General features: G+C 32.7%; 1 protein-coding gene across 1 annotated transcript; it reads right to left on the bottom strand.

The window, feature by feature from the left end:
• Positions 1-18659: 18659 nt before the first annotated feature.
• Positions 18660-20632, bottom strand: LOC139854465 (uncharacterized). The gene is made up of 2 exons (XM_071843768.1): positions 20350-20632; positions 18660-19978 (listed from the first exon to the last, which is right to left on the bottom strand). The coding sequence occupies exons 1-2, from the start codon at positions 20630-20632 to the stop codon at positions 18660-18662; spliced, it is 1602 nt and encodes a 533-aa protein (XP_071699869.1).
• Positions 20633-22521: the final 1889 nt, after the last annotated feature.

The following is a 22521-nucleotide window of genomic DNA, read 5'->3' as shown; positions in this document are numbered from 1 at the left end:
ATCCTCATTCATTTTCATCAATAATTCTACTCGTATGCACCCGTATTCGTACTCGTACAATACACAGCTTCTAGATGTATATACTATTGGTATATACACTTCAATGATCAGCTCCTTAGCAGCCCATGTGAGTCATTAAATATGTAGGAACCATCATTTGACAACTAGCATGAAATATCTCACAAAATTACAAAAAATATTATAAATCATTCATGAATTATTTACATGAAAACAAACTTACACATCCATTATATCTAATCCATCTACCAACGACCAAAAACACCTATAAATACTTTCATTCTTCAATTTTCTTCATCTAATTGATCTCTCTCAAGTTCTATCTTCAAGTTCTAAGTGTTCTTCAAATATTCTATAAGTTCTAGTTTCATAAAACCAAGAACACTTTCAAGTTTGCTAGATTACTTTCAAGCTTTCTAATCCATTCCAAGTAATCATCCAAGATCAAGAAACCTTTGTTACTTATAGTAGGTTATCTCTATAATTCAAGGTAATACTCATATTCAAACTTTGATTCAATTTCTATAACTATAACAATCTTAATCCGAGCAGAAATCTTACTTGAACTTGTTTTCGTGTCATGATTCTACTTCAAGAGCTTTCAAGCCATCCAAGAATCTTTTGAAGCTAGATTATTTATTGTCACTTCCAGTAGGTTTACCTACTAAACTTAAGGTAGTAATGATGTTCATAACATCATTCGATTCATACATATAAAGCTATCTTATTCGAAGATTTAAACTTGTAATCACTAGAACATAGTTTAATTAATTTTAAACTTGTTCGCAAATAAAGTTAATCCTTCTAACTTAACTTTTAAAATCAACTAAACACATGTTCTATATCTATATGATATGCTAACTTAATGATTTAAAACTTGGAAACACGAAGAACACCGTAAAACCGGACATACGCCGTCGTAGTGAAATCGGGGGCTGTTTTGGGTTAAAAAAAAATAAAAAGTATCTTAATATTTGAATTGGAAGTTTTTTTTATGAAAAAATGATATTACATATGAACATGATACTATATCCAAAAATCATGGTTAAACACATAGTGGAAGTATGTTTTTCAAAATGGTCATCAAGATGTCGTTTTTTCGACGGAAATGACTACCTCTTTAAAAAATGACTTGTAACCTGTATTTCCGAGTATAAACTTATACTTTTTCTGTTTAGTTTCATAAATTTTAGTTCATTATGAAACCATAGCAACTTGAATCACTCAAAACGAATTTGAAACGAAGAAATGACGGGTAAAACAAAATTGGATAAACTTGATAGTTTTAGCTACGAAAATTTTGTTACAAATCTAGACTAAACATATCCTAACTAATTTATATTATATTATACATATTATATAATCTTGGAATACCATAGATACGTACACAATGTTTTGACATATCATATCGACCCATCTATATATATTATTTGGAACAACCATAGACACTCTATATGCAGTAATGTTTGAGTTAGCTATACAGGGTTGAGGTTGATTCCAAAAATATATATACTTTGAGTTGTGATCTAGCCTGAGACGTGTATACACTGGGTCGTGGATTGATTCAAGATAATATATATTGATTTATTTCTGTACATCTAACTGTGGACAACTAGTTGTAGGTTACTAACGAGGACTGCTAACTTAACAAACTTAAATCATAAAAACGTAATAAAAAATGTAGTGAATATATTTCGATCATACTTTGATATATATGTACACATTTGTTATAGGTTTGTGAAATAACCAGTGGCCAAGTCTTACTTCCGGCAAAGTAAAAATCTGTGAAAGTGAATTATAGTCCCAATTTTACAATCTAATATTTTTTTTTTGGGATGAGAATATATGCAACTTTATAAATGTTTTACAAAATAGACACAAGTACGCAAAACTACATTCTATGGTTGGATTATTAAACCGAATATCGCCCTTCAAGTCTGGTAACCTAAGAATTAGGGAAATGGCCCCTAATTGATGCGAATCCTAAAGATAGATCTATTGGGCTTAACAACCCCCATTCAGGTTATGGATGGTTTAGTACTTCGAGATTATTATACAGACGAGAGGTTCTGTTTTGGGGATATTCTATGAATTAAGTTAACGTCGGTTACTAGGTGTTCAACATATGAATATTTTTATCTCTATGCAGTTTGCGAAATGCCTGATATGAGATGTGTTATAAAAATGAAATCTTGTGGTCTATTATTATGATTTGATTATATATAGGTTAAACCTATAACTCACCAACATTTTTGTTGACGTTTTAAGCATGTTTATTCTCAGGTGATTATTAAGAGCTTCCGCTGTTGCATACTAAAATAAGGACAAGATTTGGAGTCCATGCTTGTATGATATTGTGTAAAAACTGCATTCAAGAAACTTATTTTTGATGTAATATATTCTTATTGTAAACCATTATGTAATGGTCGTGTGTAAACGGTATATTTTAGATTATCATTATTTGATAATCTACGTAATGCTTTTTTAAACCTTTATCGATAAAATAAAGGTTATGGTTGTTTTAAAAATGAATGCAGTCTTTGAAAAACGTCTCATATAGAGGTCAAAACCTCGCGACGAAATCAATTAATATGGAACGTTTATAATCAATATGAACAGTACATTTCAGTTGGTATCGGAGCGTTGGTCTTAGAGAACCAGAAATTTACATTAGTGTGTCTTATCGAGTTCGTTAGGATGCATTAGTGAGTCTGGACTTCGACCGTGTTTACTTGAAAAACGGTTGCTTAACATTTTTGTTGGAAACTATATATTGTTAACATGTAAATATTATGTGATATATTAATATCTTAACGTGTTTGATATTGTGTGTTAGATGTCTACCTCTAGTACAAATTCCATCGACTCACCTAATAATAATGAAGAGTCGAATATAGTTTGGGAAGATTCACAAATTCCCGAAGAGGAACAGGAAGAGGAGGAGCCGGAAGAGGAGGAACCGGAAGAGGAGGAACCGGAAGAAAAGGTTCCGGAGGAGAAAATATTAGGAACCATAGAAAAACAGATAAATAAAAGAAAATCTTCAAACAATGGACCAAAGTTAAAAATGGTCAATGGTGTTTCTACCGAGGAAGAAAAATATTGGGAAGATTACTAATTTTCCGATGAATCGGATCCCGATGAGGATTCCGATGATGTTATAGAAATTACCTCGATCCAATTTGAAAAGGCAAAAGAAAATAATAAGGGAAACGACATCAAAATAGAGAAACCTGATTCCAACCCCGATGAACTTTATATGTATCGTCAACACCCGTATTTCTTAAGTTGTAACAATAACCCGGGAACCTCTAAGCCACCAGGTTTTTCTAAACCATTTGTGAAAAAAACGGCTCGTATTAGAGGAACATCATATATCCATAGAAAATTAGCAAAACGAAACAGGTCCGAAGATGAAGAAACTAGTGAGTCGGAATAAAGAGTTGTAATCATGAGGTGTAAAATATGTAAAATAAGTGTGCTTGTACTTTTCTTGTTGTATGTGAAAATTGCTTGTATTATTTGATAATTATCTTTTACGAATCTAACCCTCGTCTATTTTTACAGTTTTAAAACAAAAATGGATGTTAAGGATAGACAACAAAAAATTTTAGAAGACCTACCCGGGGACATGATTGATGAAATCTTGTCTAAAGTCGGTCAGAATTCATCGGCACAATTATTTACGATGAAATTAGTGTGTAGAACATTTGATGAACGTTTCAGGCATGCCTTAGTTTATAAAAGGCTTTCATTTGAAAGATGTGGTATATCACATTGGGGACACCGTAAGTTACGCCGTGTTTTCTTTAAAGCGTTAAATGCGGGGAACCCAAATGCAATTTTACGCTACGGGTTAAGAACCTATTTTGACTCAACATATCCCAACATAGGACTTCGTGAGTTAGAAAGAGCTTCTAACATGCAACATAAAGAAGCATGTTATGCTTACGGGTTAGTGATGTTCGCTTCTCACCAAAGTGAGAAAAAGAACATCAGATTACAACTTTTAAATAAAACCTTCCCACAAATGATGGATTCAGTAGTTGGGGTGAGACGTGAGAAACAAGGTTTTTAGATTATTACGGTGCTGTTGGACATTACAAAACCCTCGTCCCTTTGACGACGTTACAACATGCTGTCTTGTCAACGGCCACAACGGTTATGTTCTACAAGACCAAGGATGGGAAGTAGTATTAGTAAAACCAGAATGCATGACTTGTTTCTGGACTTATGAATTACGCATTTTTATTGCCTTTGCTGAACGACTTGCGTATTAACTAGGATTGTTGTCACAACTATTTTGTATCAAAGTTATTGTGTGCTATATTTCATACTATATGTATAATAGCGGTATTGTAAGTTTGTAAAATATTGTATAAAAGTTTGAACGCGAAATATTATTATAATCAGTTTTTCATATAGAATTGTAGTAGTTGAATTGTATATTAGCTACTAAGTATGAACTTAACGGGTATGTACTAACCGAATTAAAACTATAAAACGCTAATATGAAGAAAAAGCTTTTATAAATGAGTTCATATTATAATACGAAATACTATTGACTACTCTTAATATTCTATATGATTAACTTAATTCTTTTGAGCTATTTTTGAAGGAAATGGCATCGACGACTCGTCAGAATTTGAAGATGAGCGAGGAAGACTTTCGTGTTTTCCTTGCAGCAAACATAGCCGCGGTACAGGCTGCAATGAAAAACAACAACAATAACTCTGAATCTAACAATACAAATAATGCCACAAGAAATCGTGTAGGATGCCCCTACAAAGAATTCATTGCCTGTAAACCTTTGGAATTCGATGGAACCGAGGGGTCCAATCGAATTGAAACGATGGACCGAAAAGGTTGAATCGGTGTTTGCCATAAGTAAGTGTACTGAAGAAGACAAAGTAAAATACGCTACGCATACCTTCACAGGTACTGCGTTAACATGGTGGAATACCTACCTAGAGCAAGTGGGACAAGATGCTGCATACGCACTACCGTGGTCAGCATTCAAACATCTGATGACTGAGCAGTATCGTCCCAGAAACGAGGTCAATAAGCTCAAAGTAGAGCTTAAAGGATTACGACACAAGGTTTCAACATTACCACATACGAACGACGATTCACAGAGTTGTGTTTATTGTGGCCAAGAGTGTTAGAAGATGAAGAGGAGAAAATCGACGCATTGGTAAACGGGTTACCAAAAAGGATCCAAGAAGATATAAGTTCACACGAGCCCGCCTCTATACAATAGGCGAGTCGAATGGCTCATAAACTCATAAATCAGATTGAGGAAAGAGTTAAAGAGCAGGCGGCCGAAGAAGCCAACACAAAACAAATCAAGAGAAAGTGGGAAGAAACCAGTGACAAGGGTCACAATTTTAACAATCAACACAACAATCACAACTACGATCACACCAATTTTCACAACAACAAACGCAACAACAACAACCACCCCAACAACAACTACAACAACCGTTTCAACAACTATAACAACCGCAACAACAACAATCCTAATAATAACAACAAGAAGCAGAAACCATGTCATAGGTGTGAAGGATACCATCCGACTGGGCTCTGTACGGCAGTGTGTACTAAGTGTAAAAGAAAGGGCCATGGTGCGACAAAGTGAGAAATCTACGGATCAATGGCGAAGGGAACAAATAATGCGGGAACAAGTTATGCCGACATTACCTGTTTCGGATGCGGGAAGAAGGGCCATTACAAAAATGTGTGTCCAAATCAGGGGGATAATAATGGGCAAGGCTGAGGAAGAGTCTTCAATATTAATGCGGTTGAAGCGCAGGAAGACCCGGAGCTTGTTAAGGGTACGTTTTTTATTGACAATACATCTGCTTATGTTTTATTTGATTCGGGTGCGGATAGAAGCTATACAAGTAAGGATTTCTGTGCTAAAATAAGTTGTCCATTGACGCCTTTGGATAATAAATTTTTACTCGAATTAGCAAACGGGAAATTAATTACAGTAGATAAGATATGTCAGAATTGAGAAATTAAACTGGTTAGCAAAACTTTTAAGATTGATTTGATACCAATAGAGTTAGAGAGTTTTGATATGATAATCGGCATGGACTGGTTGAAAAAGGAGAGAGCGGAAATCGTATGTTACAAAAATGCGATTCGCATTGTAAGAAAAAAAGGAAAACCTTTAATGGTGTACGGAGGAAAGAGAAACGCGAAGCTAAATCTTATTAGTAATTTTAAGGCGCAAAAACTAATAAGAAAAGGTTTTTATGCCGTTCTAGCACACATCGAAGAAGTCAAACCCGAAGAAAAGAACATCAATGATGTTCCCGTTGCAAAAGAATTTCCCGATGTATTTCCAAAAGAATTACCGGGACTACCTCCACACCGATCTGTTGAATTTCAAATAGATCTCGTACCAGGAGCTGCACCAATAGCTTGTACTCCATACAGACTCGCACCCAGCGAAATGAAGGAACTCCAAAGCCAATTACAAGAACTCTTAGAGCGTGGTTTCATTCAACCAAGCACATCACCATGGGGAGCTCCTGTTTTGTTTGTCAAGAAGAAAGATGGTACATTCAGGTTGTGTATCGACTACCGAGAGTTGAATAAACTTACCATCAAGAACCGTTGCCCACTACCGAGAATCGATGACTTATTTGATCAACTACAAGGTTCGTCAGTTTATTTGAAGATTGATTTACGTTCCGGATATCATCAAATGCGGGTGAAGGAGGATGATATTCCGAAGACTGCTTTTAGGATGCGTTATGGTCATTACGAGTTTATGGTTATTCTGTTTGGTTTAACTAACGCACCAGCTGTGTTCATAGACCTCATGAACCGAGTGTGTGGGCCATATCTTTACAAGTTTGTCATTGTCTTCATCGATGACATACTTATCTACTCAAAGAATGATCAAGAGCACGGAGAACATTTGAGAAAAGTTCTAGAGTTGTTAAGGAAAGAAAAACTGTAAGCTAAGTTTTCATGTGATAATCGGCATGGACTGGTTGAAAAAGGAGAGAGCGGAAATCGTATGTTACAAAAATGTGATTCGCATTGTAAGAGAAAAAGGAAAACCCTTAATGGTGTACGAAGGAAAGAGAAATGCGAAGCTAAATCTTATTAGTAATTTGAAGGCGCAAAAACTAATAAGAAAAGGTTGCTATGCCATTCTAGCACACATCGAAGAAGTCAAACCCGGAGAAAAGAACATTAATGATGTTCCCGTTGCAAAAGAATTTCCCGATGTATTTCCAAAAGAATTACCGGGACTACCTCCACACCGATCTGTTGAATTTCAAATAGATCTCGTACCAGGAGCTGCACCAATAGCTCGTGCTCCATACAGACTCGCACCCAGCGAAATGAAGGAACTCTAAAGCCAATTACAATAACTCTTAGAGCGTGGTTTCATTCGACCAAGCACATCACCATGGGGAGCTCCTGTTTTGTTTGTCAAGAAGAAAGATGGTACATTCAGGTTGTGTATCGACTACCGAGAGTTGAATAAACTTACCATCAAGAACCGTTTCCCACTACCGAGAATCGATGACTTATTTGATCAACTACAAGGTTCGTCAGTTTATTTGAAGATTAATTTACGTTCCGAATATCATCAAATGCGGGTGAAGGAGGATGATATTCTGAAGACTGCTTTTAGGATGCGTTACGGTCATTACGAGTTTATGGTTATGCCGTTTGGTTTAACTAACGCAACAGCTGTGTTCATGGACCTCATGAACCGAGTGTGTGTGTCATATCTTTACAAGTTTGTCATTGTCTTCATCGTTGACATACTTATATACTCAAAGAATGATTAAGAGCATGGAGAACATTTGAGAAAAGTGCTAGAGTTGTTAAGGAAAGAAAAACTGTAAGCTAAGTTTTCAAAGTGTGCATTTTGGTTGGAAGAAGTTCAATTTCTCGGTCACATAGTGAACAAAGAAGGTATTCAGGTGGATCCGGCAAAGATTGAAACCGTTGAAAAGTGGAAAACCCTGAAAACTCCGAAACACATACGCCAATTTTTAGGATTAGCTGGTTACTACAGAAGATTCATCTAAGATTTTTCCAAAATAGCAAAACCCTTGACTGTATTAACGCATAAAGGGAAGAAATTTGAATGGAAGGATGAACAAGAATAAGCGTTTCAATTGTTGAAGAAAAAGTTAAATACGGCACCTATATTGTCATTGCCTGAAGGGAATGATGATTTTGTAATATATTGTGATGCCTCAAAGTAAGATCTCGGTTGTGTATTAATGCAACGAACGAAGGTAATTCCTTATGCGTCTAGATAATTGAAGATTCACGAGCAGAATTATATGACGCATGATTTGGAATTAAGCGCGGTTGTTTTTGCATTAAATACTTGGATGCACTACTTATATGGGGTTAAAAGTATTATATATACCGATCACAAAAGTCTCCAACACATATTTAATCAGAAATAACTAAACATGAGGCAGCGTAGGTGGATTGAGTTATTGAATGATTACAATTTCGAGATTCATTACTATCCGGGGAAGGCAAATGTGGTAGCAGACGCTTTGAGTAGAAAGGACAGAGAACCTATGCGGGTAAAAGCTATGAATATAATAATTCGTACTAACCTTACAACTTAAATAAAGGAGGTGCAATAGGGTGTCGTAAAAGACGGGAATTTGAAGAATGAAATACCCAAAGGATCGGAGAAACACCTTAATATTCGAGAAGACGGAACCCGATATAGATCCGAAAGAATTTGGGTACCAAAGTTTGGAGATATGAGAAAAATGGTACTTGGGGAAGCACATAAAACCAGATACTCAATACATTCCGGAGCGGGAAAGATATACAAGGACCTCAAGAAACTTTTTTGGTGGCCGGGTATGAAAGCCGATATTGTGAGATATGTAGGAGAATGTTTGACGTGTTCTAAGGTCAAAGCTGAATATCAGAAACCATCAGGTCTACTTCAACAACCTAAAATCCCAGAATGGAAATGGGAAAATATTACTATGAATTTCATTACTAAATTGCCAAGAACTGTAAGTGGTTATGATACTATTTGGGTAATAGTCGACCGTCTTACCAAATCAGCACACTTTCTGCCAATGAGAGAAGATGATAAAATGGAGAAGTTGGCGCGATTATATTTAAAGGAAGTTGTCTCCAGACATGGAATACCAATCTCTATTATCTCTGATAGGGATGGCAGATTTGTTTCAAGGTTTTGGCAGACACTGCAACAAGCATTGGGGACTCCTCTAGACATGAGTACTGCTTATCATCCACAAACTGATGGGCAAAGTAAAAGGATGATATAGACCCTTGAAGACATGCTATGAGCATGTGTTATCGATTTCGGAAACAGTTGGGATCGACACCTACCGTTAGCAGAATTTTCCTACAACAACAGTTACCATTCGAGTATTGAGATGGCGCCGTTTAAAGCACTTTATGGTAGAAAGTGCAGGTCTCCGATTTGTTGGAGTGAAGTGGGGGATAGACAGATTACAGGTCCGGAGATAATACAAGAAACTACTGAGAAAATCATCCAAATTCAACAACGATTCAAAACCGCCCAGAGTCGACAAAAGAGCTACGCGGACAGTAAAAGAAAAGATATAGAATTTGAGATTGGAGAGATGGTCATGCTTAAGGTTTCACCTTGGAAAGGCGTTTTTCGATTTGGTAAATGGGGGAAACTAAATCCAAGGTACATTGGACCATTCAAGATTATAGATCGTGTCGGACCAGTAGCTTACCAACTTGAGTTACTTCAACAACTCGCGACTGTACATAACACTTTTCACGTCTCGAATTTGAAGAAATGTTTTGCTTAAGAAGATCTCACTATTCCATTAGACGAAATCCAAATCAATAAAAAACTTCAATTTATTGAAGAACCCGTCGAAATAATGGATTGTGAGGTTAAAAGACTTAAGCAACACAAGATACCATTTGTTAAGGTTCGATGGAATGCTTTTAGAGGACCCGAGTTCACCTTGGGAGCGTGAAGATCAGATGAAGAAGAAATACCCGCACCTATTTCTAGAAGATTCGTCAACACCTTCTACAGCTTAAAATTTCGGGACGAAATTTATTTAACGGGTAGGTACTGTAGTGACCTGAACTTTTCCATGTTTATATATATTAAATGAAATTTATATTTACATGATTAAATGTTTCCAACATGTTAAGCAATCAAACTTGTTAAGACTTGATTATTTGAAATGAGTTTCATGTAGACAATTGACCACCCAAGTTGACCGGCGATTCACGAACGTTAAAACTTGTAAAAACTATATGATGATATATATATATATATATATATATATATATATATATATATATATATATATATATATATATATATATATATATATATATAGTTAACATGATATTATGATAAGTAAGTATATCACTAGGTATATTAACAATGAGTTATATACATAAAAATGAGACTACTAAGTTATGAAACTCGAAATGATATATATAACGATTATCGTTATAACAACTTCTTACTAAATATATATGTATCATATTAAGATATTGTTACACTATATTTAACATGATAAAATGATAATTATATATATCATTAAGTATATTAACAATGAACTACATATGTAAAACAAGACTACTAACTTAAGAATTTCGAAACAATATATATACGTAACGATTATCGTTGTAATAGTATTCTAACATATATATATATATATATATATATATATATATATATATATATATATATATATATATATATATATATATATATATATATATATATGATGTTAAGATATATTCATACACCATGTTATCATGTTAACATAACAATTTAACATCTCATTTAAGTATAATAACAATGAATTAATTACATTTAACAAGATCGTTAACTTAAAGGTTTCAAAACAACACTTACTTGTAACGACTAACGATGACTTAACGACTCAGTTAAAATGTATATATATGTAGTGTATTTAGATGTATTAGTACACTTTTTAAAGACTTCAAGACACATATCAAAGTACTTCTACTTAACAAAAATGCTTACAATTACATGCTCATTCATTTTCATCAACAATTCTACTCGTATGCACCCATATTCGTACTCGTACAATACACAGCTTCTAGATGTATATACTATTGGTATATATACTTCAATGATCAGCTCCTTAGCAGCCCATGTGAGTCATTAAACATATGGGAACCATCATTTGGCAACTAGCATGAAATATCTCACAAAATTACAAAAAATATTATAAATCATTCATGAATTATTTACATGAAAACAAACTTACACATCCTTTATATCTAATCCATATACCAACGACCAAAAACACCTACAAACACTTTCATTCTTCAATTTTCTTCATCTAATTGATCTCTCTCAAGTTCTATCTTCAAGTTTTAAGTGTTCTTCATATATTCTATAAGTTCTAGTTTCATAAAACCAAGAACACTTTCAAGTTTGCAAGATTACTTCCAAGCTTTCTAATCCATTCCAAGTAATCATCCAAGATCAAGAAACCTTTGTTACTTATAGTACGTTATCTCTCTAATTCAAGGTAATACTCATATTCAAACTTTGATTCAATTTCTATAACTATAACAATCTTAATTCGAGCTGAAATCTTACTTGAACTTGTTTTCGTGTCATGATTCTACTTCAAGAACTTTCAAGCCATCCAAGAATATTTTAAAGCTAGATCATTTCTTGTTACTTCCAGTAGGTTTACCTTCTAAACTTCAGGTAGTAATGATGTTCATAACATCATTCGATTCATACATATAAAGCTATCTTATTCGAAGATTTAAACTTGTAATCACTAGAACATAGTTTAGTTAATTCTAAACTTGTTCGCAAATAAAGTTAATCCTTCTAACTTGACTTTTAAAATTAACTAAACACATGTTCTATATATATATGATATGCTAACTTAATGATTCAAAATCTGGAAACACGAAGAACACCGTAAAACCGGACATACGCCGTCGTAGTGAAATCGAGTGCTGTTTTGGGTATAAAAAAAGTATCTTATTCTTTGAATTGGAAGTTAGTTTTCTGGAAAAATGATATTACATATGAACATGATACTATATACAAAAATCATGGTTAAACACAAAGTGGAAGTATGTTTTTCAAAATGGTCATCAAGATGTCATTTTTTTGACGGAAATGACTACCTCTTTAAAAAATGACTTGTAACCTGTATTTCTGACTATAAACTTATAATTTCTCTGTTTAGTTTCATAAATTTTAGTTCATTATGAAACCATAGCAACTTGAATCACTCAAAACGGATTTGAAACGAAGAAATGACGGGTAAAACAAAATTGGATAAACTTGCTAGTTTTAGCTACGAAAATTTTGTAACAAATCTAGACTAAACATATTGTAGAGACCCGTCCTAATCCATCTGGATGAAGTCCATATCGATTATAAACGATTCACAATAGTTGATTACATCGCGAGGTACTTGACCTCTATATGATACATTTTACAAACATTGCATTCGTTTTTAAAAGACAATCTTTCATTACATCGAAACTTGACGGCATGCATACCACTTCTTAATATATTCAACTATAAATGACTTAATAATATCCTTGATGAACTCAATGACTCGAATGCAACGTCTTTTGAAATATGTCATGAATGACTCCAAGTAATATCTCTAAAATGAGCAAATGCACAGCGGAAGATTTCTTTCGTACCTGAGAATAAACATGCTTTAAAGTGTCATTTCTTTCGTACCTGAGAATAATCATTTCCATCATTTTAATAGACCACATGATTTTCATTTCTCATTAAAATACGTCCCATGCATAGAGACAAAAATATCATTCATATGGATGAACACCTGGCAACCGACATTCACAATATGCATATAAGAATATCCCCATCATTCCAGGATCCTCCTTCAAACATGATATAAATTTCAAAATACTAAAGCATCCGGTACTTTGGATGGGGCTTGTTGGGCCCGATAGATCTATCTTTAGGATTCGCGTCAATTAGGGTATCTGTTCCTTAATTCTTAGATTACCAGACTATAAAGGGTGATATTCGATTCGATAATCCAACCATAGAATGTAGTTTCGATTACTTGTGTCTATTTCGTAAAACATTTATAAAAGCAGCGCATGCATTCTCAGTCCCAAAAATATATATTGCAAAAGCATTTAAAAAGGGAGCAAATGAAACTCACCTAATGTATTTTGTAGTAAAAATACATATAACAACATTAAACAACTGAACAAAGTAGGATTGGTCTTCGATTCACGAACCTATATCAATTGTATATCTATTAAAACATATAATAGTAATCGAGCAATTTATATATTATTATTTTACATATTATATATTTAATTTTTGTATATGTTTGAAAATAATTATTATTTATATAGTTATATACCTATATATACTTTAAAATTACCTAATTTGTTATATGTGAATATCTATATAAAGATTGTTAATATAATTAATTTCATACTTATATGTAATATTACTTTTAAGTATATTTTTATATACATGATAATATTAATAAAAGTTGTATTTGATTATAATGATAATATTAATAATACCATTTATTATAATAATTATAATAAGAATCATAGTAGTAATAATAGTGATATTTATAATAATACTTATAATAATATTAATTTTACTGTTAATGATAGTCATGATAATGATTTTAGTACTTGAATAATAATAATACTTATGATAATATTATTACTTTTATAATAGTAAAAATAATAATAATTTTCATGATAGTAATATTAAAGTTTTAAATATAATAGTGATATCATAATTGTTACTTATAATACTAATAATAGATATATTACTTATAATTATGACAGTAATAATAATAATACTAATCATAGTCTTAATAATGATAATAATACAAAAATGATAAAATCAATAATATTAAAGCTAATATTAATAATAAATTTAGTAATAATAATGATAATAAAGATCTTAATACTTATGAGTTTGATTATATCCTAATAATAATATTAATCATAACAATAACAATAACACTTATAATAATAATAATCATAACAATAACATTAATAATAATAATAATATAAATGATAATCAAAATAATAATCATAATTATAAATGTGAGAACTACCTTAACAGGGCTTAAAAAGAATTAAATTGTCAGAGCCGGGACTCGAATCCGTGACCTCCTGTTCACTAATCCAACACACTAACCATTCGAACCCAGCTGCTTTTCTGAATATGACTATAATCGTATATATTTAACCCTTACACTCTTGTTTCCTCTATCTCCTTCTTCACACAAATTTGGTTCGACCAGGGATCAAAACTAGTACTAACATATTACATTAATAGTTTTTAGGATTTGGAATTTATACAAAAACGTTCTGTATTGGATGGAGTTAATTAAAACAAATAAAAAAATAAATAATTATAGCAGCTCATGAACACAATAACAACTCCAATGGTGTTTTGAAATCCAATTCGTTATAGCTTATGATTATAACATAAAATAGGTTTCAAATCACTTTTAGAAACTTTATAACTCATCAATTTAACCGAAACCACCCAAACAAATCCTAATTTCTTGAAGAACAATTTGTTTGACTTTCAAATACTCAAGTTTGACTTCGAAATTGGATCTCAATAGGAAAAATTGGAATTCGATACTTTACAGGAAGTTCGTTTAGGTGATTTCAAACAAGACTGCGTTTAAAGATTTGGAAAAAATTTACGAATTCTAAGGATTTATTAAAAGGTGAACGAACATGGCAATTTTTCTATTCTCTTCATTTTTATGATTGAATTCAATAATTGGAAAGCCGTAAAGGATAAATGGAGTTGTTAATTGATAATGTAGGTTGTCTGGTATCGTTTATACTATAATTGATTTAGTCTTATAGCTTTGAATGATCGACAAGCATTATTCAGAGGTACAAAAAAATATATAAAAATATATAAAGGAGGAAATTGATAGCTAACTGATTTTGGCTTTGATTGATGTAATGGAATCATTTAGCAGATACATACAAAGATTGAATAAAGTTAGTCAAGGATGTAAATCAAATTGGAATTCTGTGATGGATTAATTCAGCAAAAAAAAAAAAAAATACAATAAATCTGATTTATAAAGAAAATTTGTATGTGCGTATATATATCAGTATATATGTAATTATATACTCTGTATATGTATTTATATATGTTTTACTGTATTTCATGTATATATACATGCATCTGTAAATATATGTATGTATTAATAATAATATTAATATTAATAAGTATATGAATAATACTGATAATGATAATAATAATACAATTATGAAATTTATAACAATAATATTATTATTAATAATAATATTATTTATCATAATACTAATATTATTAATGATTGATAATGTTAGTAATAATAATATAATAATAATTTATATATTAAACTTTATATTTATTTTACATATATATTGAAAGTAATAATAATATTCTAATGATGGTAATACAAATAATAATTAAAATCTAACAAGTTATATGTATCATATCTCATATTAAAAATAATAATATTTATAATACCGATGTTAACATTAATATTAATAATAAAATTTAATAACAATACTATTATTAATCATAATTAAAATTTTAATTTTTACTATTAGTTATAATAATGATGATATTAATAATATTTATAATACTATTAATAATCATAAATCAAGTCTACCCGATTTCATAAATTATCATTAATGATACTGTTATTAATATTAATATTAATATTAATATTAATATTAATATTAATATTAATATTAATATTAATATTAATATTAACATTTATATTGATAAGGAAGATATTAATTTTAATACAACATCTATATTCTAAATTGTATTACATATTATTAATTACATAATATAATATGATAATCTTTATTGAATATTTATTATTTATAAATTATATATTATAATACACATATATTAATAATTAATCATAGAATTCCTATATATAGTTATATATATAGATTCATTTTAAATTTACACTCAACTACTTTGTATTCTATTTTACGTATTTAATTCAAATGCTTAAATTATATTTTAAAATTTCAATTTAATATACATATACTTACATTTACATTTACCTATTTATTTACGACAATTGTTCGTGAATCGTCGAGAACAGTCGAGGGTCAATGAATATATGAACATAGTTCCAAAGTTTTCGAGACTCAACATTACAGACTTTGCTTATCGTGTCAGAAACATATAAGGATTAAATTTAAATTTGATCGGAAATTTTCGGGTCGTCACACATATCCTAACTAATTTATATTGTATTATACATATTATATAATCTTAGGATACCATAGACACGTATACAATGTTTTGACATATCATATCGACCCATCTATATATATTATTTAGAACAACCATAGACACTCTATATGCAGTAATGTTTGAGTTAGCTATACATGGTTGAGGTTGATTCCAAAAATATATATACTTTGAGTTGTGATCTAGCCTGAGACGTGTATACACTGGGTCGAGGATTGATTCAAGATAATATATATTGATTTATTTCTGTACATCTAACGTAATAAAAACGTAATAAAAAATGTTGTGAATATATTTCGATCATACTTTGATATATATGTACAAATTTGTTATAGGTTCGTGAATCGACCAGTGGCCAAGTCTTACTTCCAGCAAAGTAAAAATCTGTGAAAGTGAGTTATAGTCCCAATTTTACAATCTAATATATTTTTTTTGGGATGAGAATACATGCAGCTTTATAAATGTTTTACAAAATATACACAAGTACGCAAAACTACATTCTATGGTTGGATTATTAAACCGAATATCGCCCTTCGAGTCTGGTAACCTAAGAATTAGGGAAATGGCCCCTAATTGAAGCGAATCCTAAAGATAGATCTATTGGGCTTAACAACCCACATTCAGGTTATGGATGGTTTAGTACTTCGAGATTATTATACAGACGAGAGGTTCTGTTTTGGGGATATTCTATGCATTAAGTTAACATCGGTTACCAGGTGTTCAACATATGAATGATTTTTATCTCTATGCAGTTTGCGAAATGCCTGATATGAGATGTGTTATAAAAATGAAATCTTGTGGTCTATTATTATGATTTGATAATATATAGGTTAAACCTATAACTCACCAACATTTTTGTTGACATTTTAAGCATGTTTATTCTCAGGTGATTATTAAGATCTTCCGCTGTTGCATACTAAAATAAGGACAGGATTTGGAGTCCATGCTTGTATGATATTGTGTAAAAACTGCATTCAAGAAACTTATTTTTGATGTAATATATTCTTATTGTAAACCATTATGTAATGGTCGTGTGTAAACGGTATATTTTAGATTATCATTATTTGATAATCTACGTAATGCTTTTTAAACCTTTATCAATAAAATAAAGGTTATGGTTGTTTTAAAAATGAATGCAGTCTTTGAAAACCGTCTCATATAGAGGTCAAAACCTCGCGACGAAATCAATTAATATGGAACATTTATAATCAATATGAACGGGACATTTCAGAAATAGACACAAGTAACTGAAACTACATTCTATGGTTGAATGATCGAAATCGAATATGCCCCTTTTTAGTCTGGTAATCTAAGAATTAGGGAACAGACACCCTAATTGATGTGAATCCTAAAGATAGATCTACCGGGCCCAACAAGCCCCATCCATATGAATGATGTCCAGGAATTATGGGGATATTCTATATGCATCTTGTGAATATCGATTACCAGGTGTTCAATCCATATGAATGATTTTTATCTATATGCAGTGCGAAATGCCTGATATGAGTTGATGTTTATGAGAAAAGGAAATGAAAAATCTTGTGATCTATTAAAATAATGATTATTTATGATAAACTAATGAACTTATCAACCTTTTAGTTGACACTTGAAAGCATGTTTATTCTCAGGTATTAAGGAAATCTTCCGATGTGCATTTGCTCATTTTAAATATATTACTTGGAATCATTCATGGCATATTTCAAAAGACGTTGCATTCAAGTCGTTGAGTTCAATAGAGATTATTATTAAGTAAATGACAGATTAGGTCATTTATAAGTTGGATATTATGAAATGGTATGTATGCATGTCAACTTTCGATGTAATGATAGGGTGTCTTTTAAAAATGAATGCAATGTTTGTAAAATGTATCATATATAGGTCAAATACCTCATGATGTAATCATATGTTATTGTATTCGTCCTTATGGATTAGGATGGGTCGCTTCACCATGCTTGTAATGGAGCATGGCTATCTTGTGTTGTATGCTGCTTACCAGGTTTACTGGTTCTTCTTATGCTGAGTCACTTGATATTCTTGAATTGCTGAGTACTCATCCTGTGCTGATTCAAAGAATATACTCTACCTTGTGCTGGTAGACTAGGTAGCATACTGAACACTTGACATAGCAATATTTACTGTCTATACATAAACAAACTTGTACTGGCTGCACATAACATTTTAGTGCAAATAAATTACAGTTTTTTCATAATTAAATCCTTAATTATTTTGGGGACTCAACACTTACCCACTGACTATCCGAAATAGGGAAAATAATCCCTGCATCTAACCACTTAAGAACCTCCTTCTTTACAACTTCCTACATGTTTGGATTTAACCTGCGTTACGTGTCACGAGCAGGTTTAACCTCCAGATCTGTAACTATATGATGCATGCACACTGAGGGACTTATCCCTTTTAAATATGCTATAGTCCATCCCACCGCAGCCTTGTATTTATGAAGCACCTCCATTAAAGCTTTTTCCTGCACACCTGTCAAATCTGAAGCAATAATAACTGGCAAAGTGCCGTTAGTACCTAAAAATGCATACTTCAAATGAGAAGGTAATGGTTTTAACTCGAGGGTCGACGGTGACTCTAGTGACGGTCTCGTATTAGTATCAATGGACTTAGGTAGTGGCTCATATTTGTGAGTCCACGGTGGCAACCTAGCATCCATTGTACTTGCTATTGCTAATTCGACTGCCTTAACCTCTTCACATTCAACATCTTCTTCATCAACTAAGCAAAATACTTCCACTGGGTCATTTGTTATCAAATGAGAAGTATGTTTTTCAACTTGTTCATCAATCACATCTACCTGATAGCATTCATGGACACTTGGGGCGTGAAGAGAATTAAAGATATTAATCATCATCTTGCGATTCCCGAATGATATGTCCATGGCACCCATTCGACAATTAATGTGGGCATTTATGGTGGCCAAAAATGGGCGCCCCAAGATTATAGTGGGTTGGGCATCTCTATTCCTAGATTCGATATCCATTACAACAAAGTCAATAGGGTAATAGAAATCCTCCACTTTTACTATCACATCTTCTAATATTCCCCTAGTTGTTTTGATTGATTGGTCCGCTAGTTGAATAATTATGTCAGTTCTTTTCATTAACCCCAATTCAAATCGGTCAACTAGACAAAAGGGTAAAATATTAATGCTAGCTCGTAGGTCCAATAACGCCTTTTTCACATTTACGTTTCCTACAGTTACAGCTATCAATGGGGTCCCCGAGTCCTTAAATTTAGGTGGGAGTGTACCCGAAATAACCGCACTTAGGTGCTTGGTTAGCTCCACCTTTTTGGGTAAGGTCGCCCTTTGCTTCCTCTTTTGAGTGCAAAGATCCTTTAAAAACTTAGCGTAGGACGGGACTTGCCTAATAGCATCGAGAAGGGGTAAATTTATCTTAACCTGTTTAAATGTTTCCCACATATCCTCTGGTTGTGGTCCCTTCTTCCCATAAGGGAATTGGTTCGGGGACTCTAAGACCTTGGGAAATGGGACGGTTTTTGATTCCTTCTTCGATTTCCCGGTCTCATTAATGATTGGTTCCTTATTTTTCACCCCCTTCCCATGGTTATCATTTTCACTTGCCTCATCCTCATCAAGAACAATAGGAGACTTACTTGACTCTTGTTGTACTATCTCTTTTTCACCAACCTTATTTTCATACTTCTTTCCACTTCACAAGGTGCCTACCATATTAACACTATGGCCTTTTCCCTGATCTTTATGATTTAGATTTAGAACCGTGTAGCTTGGAATTGTACCCGGCTCCCAATTTCCCTTACTTTCCGCTACATTACCAATCTCTTTAGCACCAATTGACTTGTTTTGCACTTTCACTATTTTACGCATTTCGGAGATAAACGCGCCCATCTTGGCTTCCGAACTAGATGGTTAATTGGGTGGGACATTGTTTTGATTTTGATTTTGGTTTTGGCCTTGATTTTGGTAATTGTTTTTATTTTGGTTTCGGTTGTTGGGATAAGGGTTTTGATAGTTTCTTGATAGTTGCCTTGATTCTGAAAGTTCTCTTGGTTTTGAAAGTTGTTTTGCGGTCTTTGTTGGGTCCCTTGGGTGGCATTTAGAGCATTTTTATTGCTCCAAATAAAATTAGGATGGTTTCTCCAACCCGGATTATACGTGTTGGAGTATGAATCAAATCTCCGTCCCTGCACTTCATTAACTTGTTCCTCCACTATTTGTTGATTCACCGGTGGAATCCCATTTCTACATCCATATGCAAAGTGAGAAGGATCTCCACAAATCTCACAAACTTTCCTGAACCTGTGAAACATTACAAGCAAGACCCTGGGTTGGGTTGTTAAATATAAGCATTTTCAAATTGTTAGGACCCCGAAGTTGTATAGTGTTAATGTGAATTAAGCTTAAATGAAGGTTCCTTAGAAGAGGGCTATATAAGGAACCTATGTAGTCCTAATTAGATAGCCATGGTATTGTAACTGAGTTCTAGAAGCTATGGAATTTAATTTGTACCGATTCTCTCTAGTACCGAGTCTCCTTCTTACATACCGAATCTCATTCTATCTTATCATTTCTCTCAATCTCAACATGACCTGACCTATCATTTTGTATCAGAGCTACCAGGAAGTGATTCTACATCACTATATCGATCCAGAGATTGTAGTTTACAGAATCTGAACACTCTCGGTATATTGAATCAGATTCAGTATTATCGAATTTGATAATCTGACGTTCAGATTCTTGTGATAAGTTCAGCGAAGGTGTATTAGGTCTATTAGAAAGAGTTTCGATCATCATTACAGCTTTTTAACTTCAATTATGGAGAATCAAGTTAATTTTTAGAGTTTGTGGCTAAAACTCTCGGTATTGCTTAATTCAAGCTTGATTCTGGTGTTTTGTGAAGATTTAAAGATTCAGTTGTGTTTGTGAGGTGTTAAATCACATTTCTGTTGGTTCAATTTCTTCAATTCTTCAAGTTTTAAAGATTTGATCAACATTCGGTATCGTAACTATCATACCGAATCTGCTTCATTACTGGAAATTCATCTTAAGTGTTGCAGATTGTGGTGTGTTTGTGATTCTATCACATTCAGTTTGATCATACGCAGCTAATTGTTGTGGTTTGAGAAAGGATTCTGTTATATTTCTAAGTTTTAGACTTAGACTCGGTATTGTCAACTGCTACAGTTGACATTCGGTATTCTATACATTCGGTATCTTTGATATTTTGTGTGATACTAACTTGTTTCCTTGTGCAGCAAGGTTACAGAATATAATTCAAAGGGATTGAATTGAGTTTGAACTTCAAATTCATACAGAATCTGACTACCGAGTCAGATACAGAATTTGATTTTCTGTATCACTTAATCCATTGGTTTTAAGTATTCTAAGGCTTCAAGTTGTGTGGTTACCGAATCCATACCGAATTTGGGTGTGTTACTTGTGATTCTTATAAGTTTCTGATACAGAATCTGGTATACCGAATTGTTACCGAATCTGCTACAGTACCGAACCACTTACCGAATCTGCTACTGTACTGAATTTTTACCGAATCTGACATTCTTGTTAGATTTTATACAGAACCCTAATCATAGATTGTGTGTAATACTGAATCTATACCGAATCTACCTCAATTTAAGATGTCTACTCAAGATGCTCTTATCATTGGATTAGATTCCCGACCTCCAGTGTTGTTTGATGGCAAGTACACTCAGTGGCTTCATCGTATTACTCAGTAAATAGACTATAAGGGTGAGAAAGCTAAACATATTTGGGCTTCTCTGAGAGATGGTCCAGTTGTTGATTTTCATCCGGATACTGGTATGCCAATTCCAGTCTATGAACTTTCTGGTGATAAACGTGAAAGAGCTCAGGGTGACATAGAGGCTAAGAATATTATCATGCAAGCTATCCCATATGAGCTATTTGAAAATGTTGATAGCAACACTACTGCAAAAGATATATGGGATGAGATAACAAGAAGGTTATGACATGTCAGACGTTACTAAATTGAATAAGGCTCTGGGATTGTATGAAGATTTCAAGTAGGAACCAGAAGAGCTACTCAAGGATACCTACCGTTGTTTCAATGGTGTTCTCAATGAGTTGAAAAGGTGTAAGATTGTAAAAGTACATGGTGAAGTCAACATGAAATTCCTCAAAAAGCTCAATGCTGATTGGCTTCCTTATGGAACCATTGTTC

This window comes from Rutidosis leptorrhynchoides, chromosome 6, assembly GCF_046630445.1.
Source record: "Rutidosis leptorrhynchoides isolate AG116_Rl617_1_P2 chromosome 6, CSIRO_AGI_Rlap_v1, whole genome shotgun sequence".
Classification (NCBI taxonomy): domain Eukaryota; kingdom Viridiplantae; phylum Streptophyta; class Magnoliopsida; order Asterales; family Asteraceae; genus Rutidosis; species Rutidosis leptorrhynchoides.
This window is presented reverse-complemented; position numbering and strand designations above follow the sequence as displayed.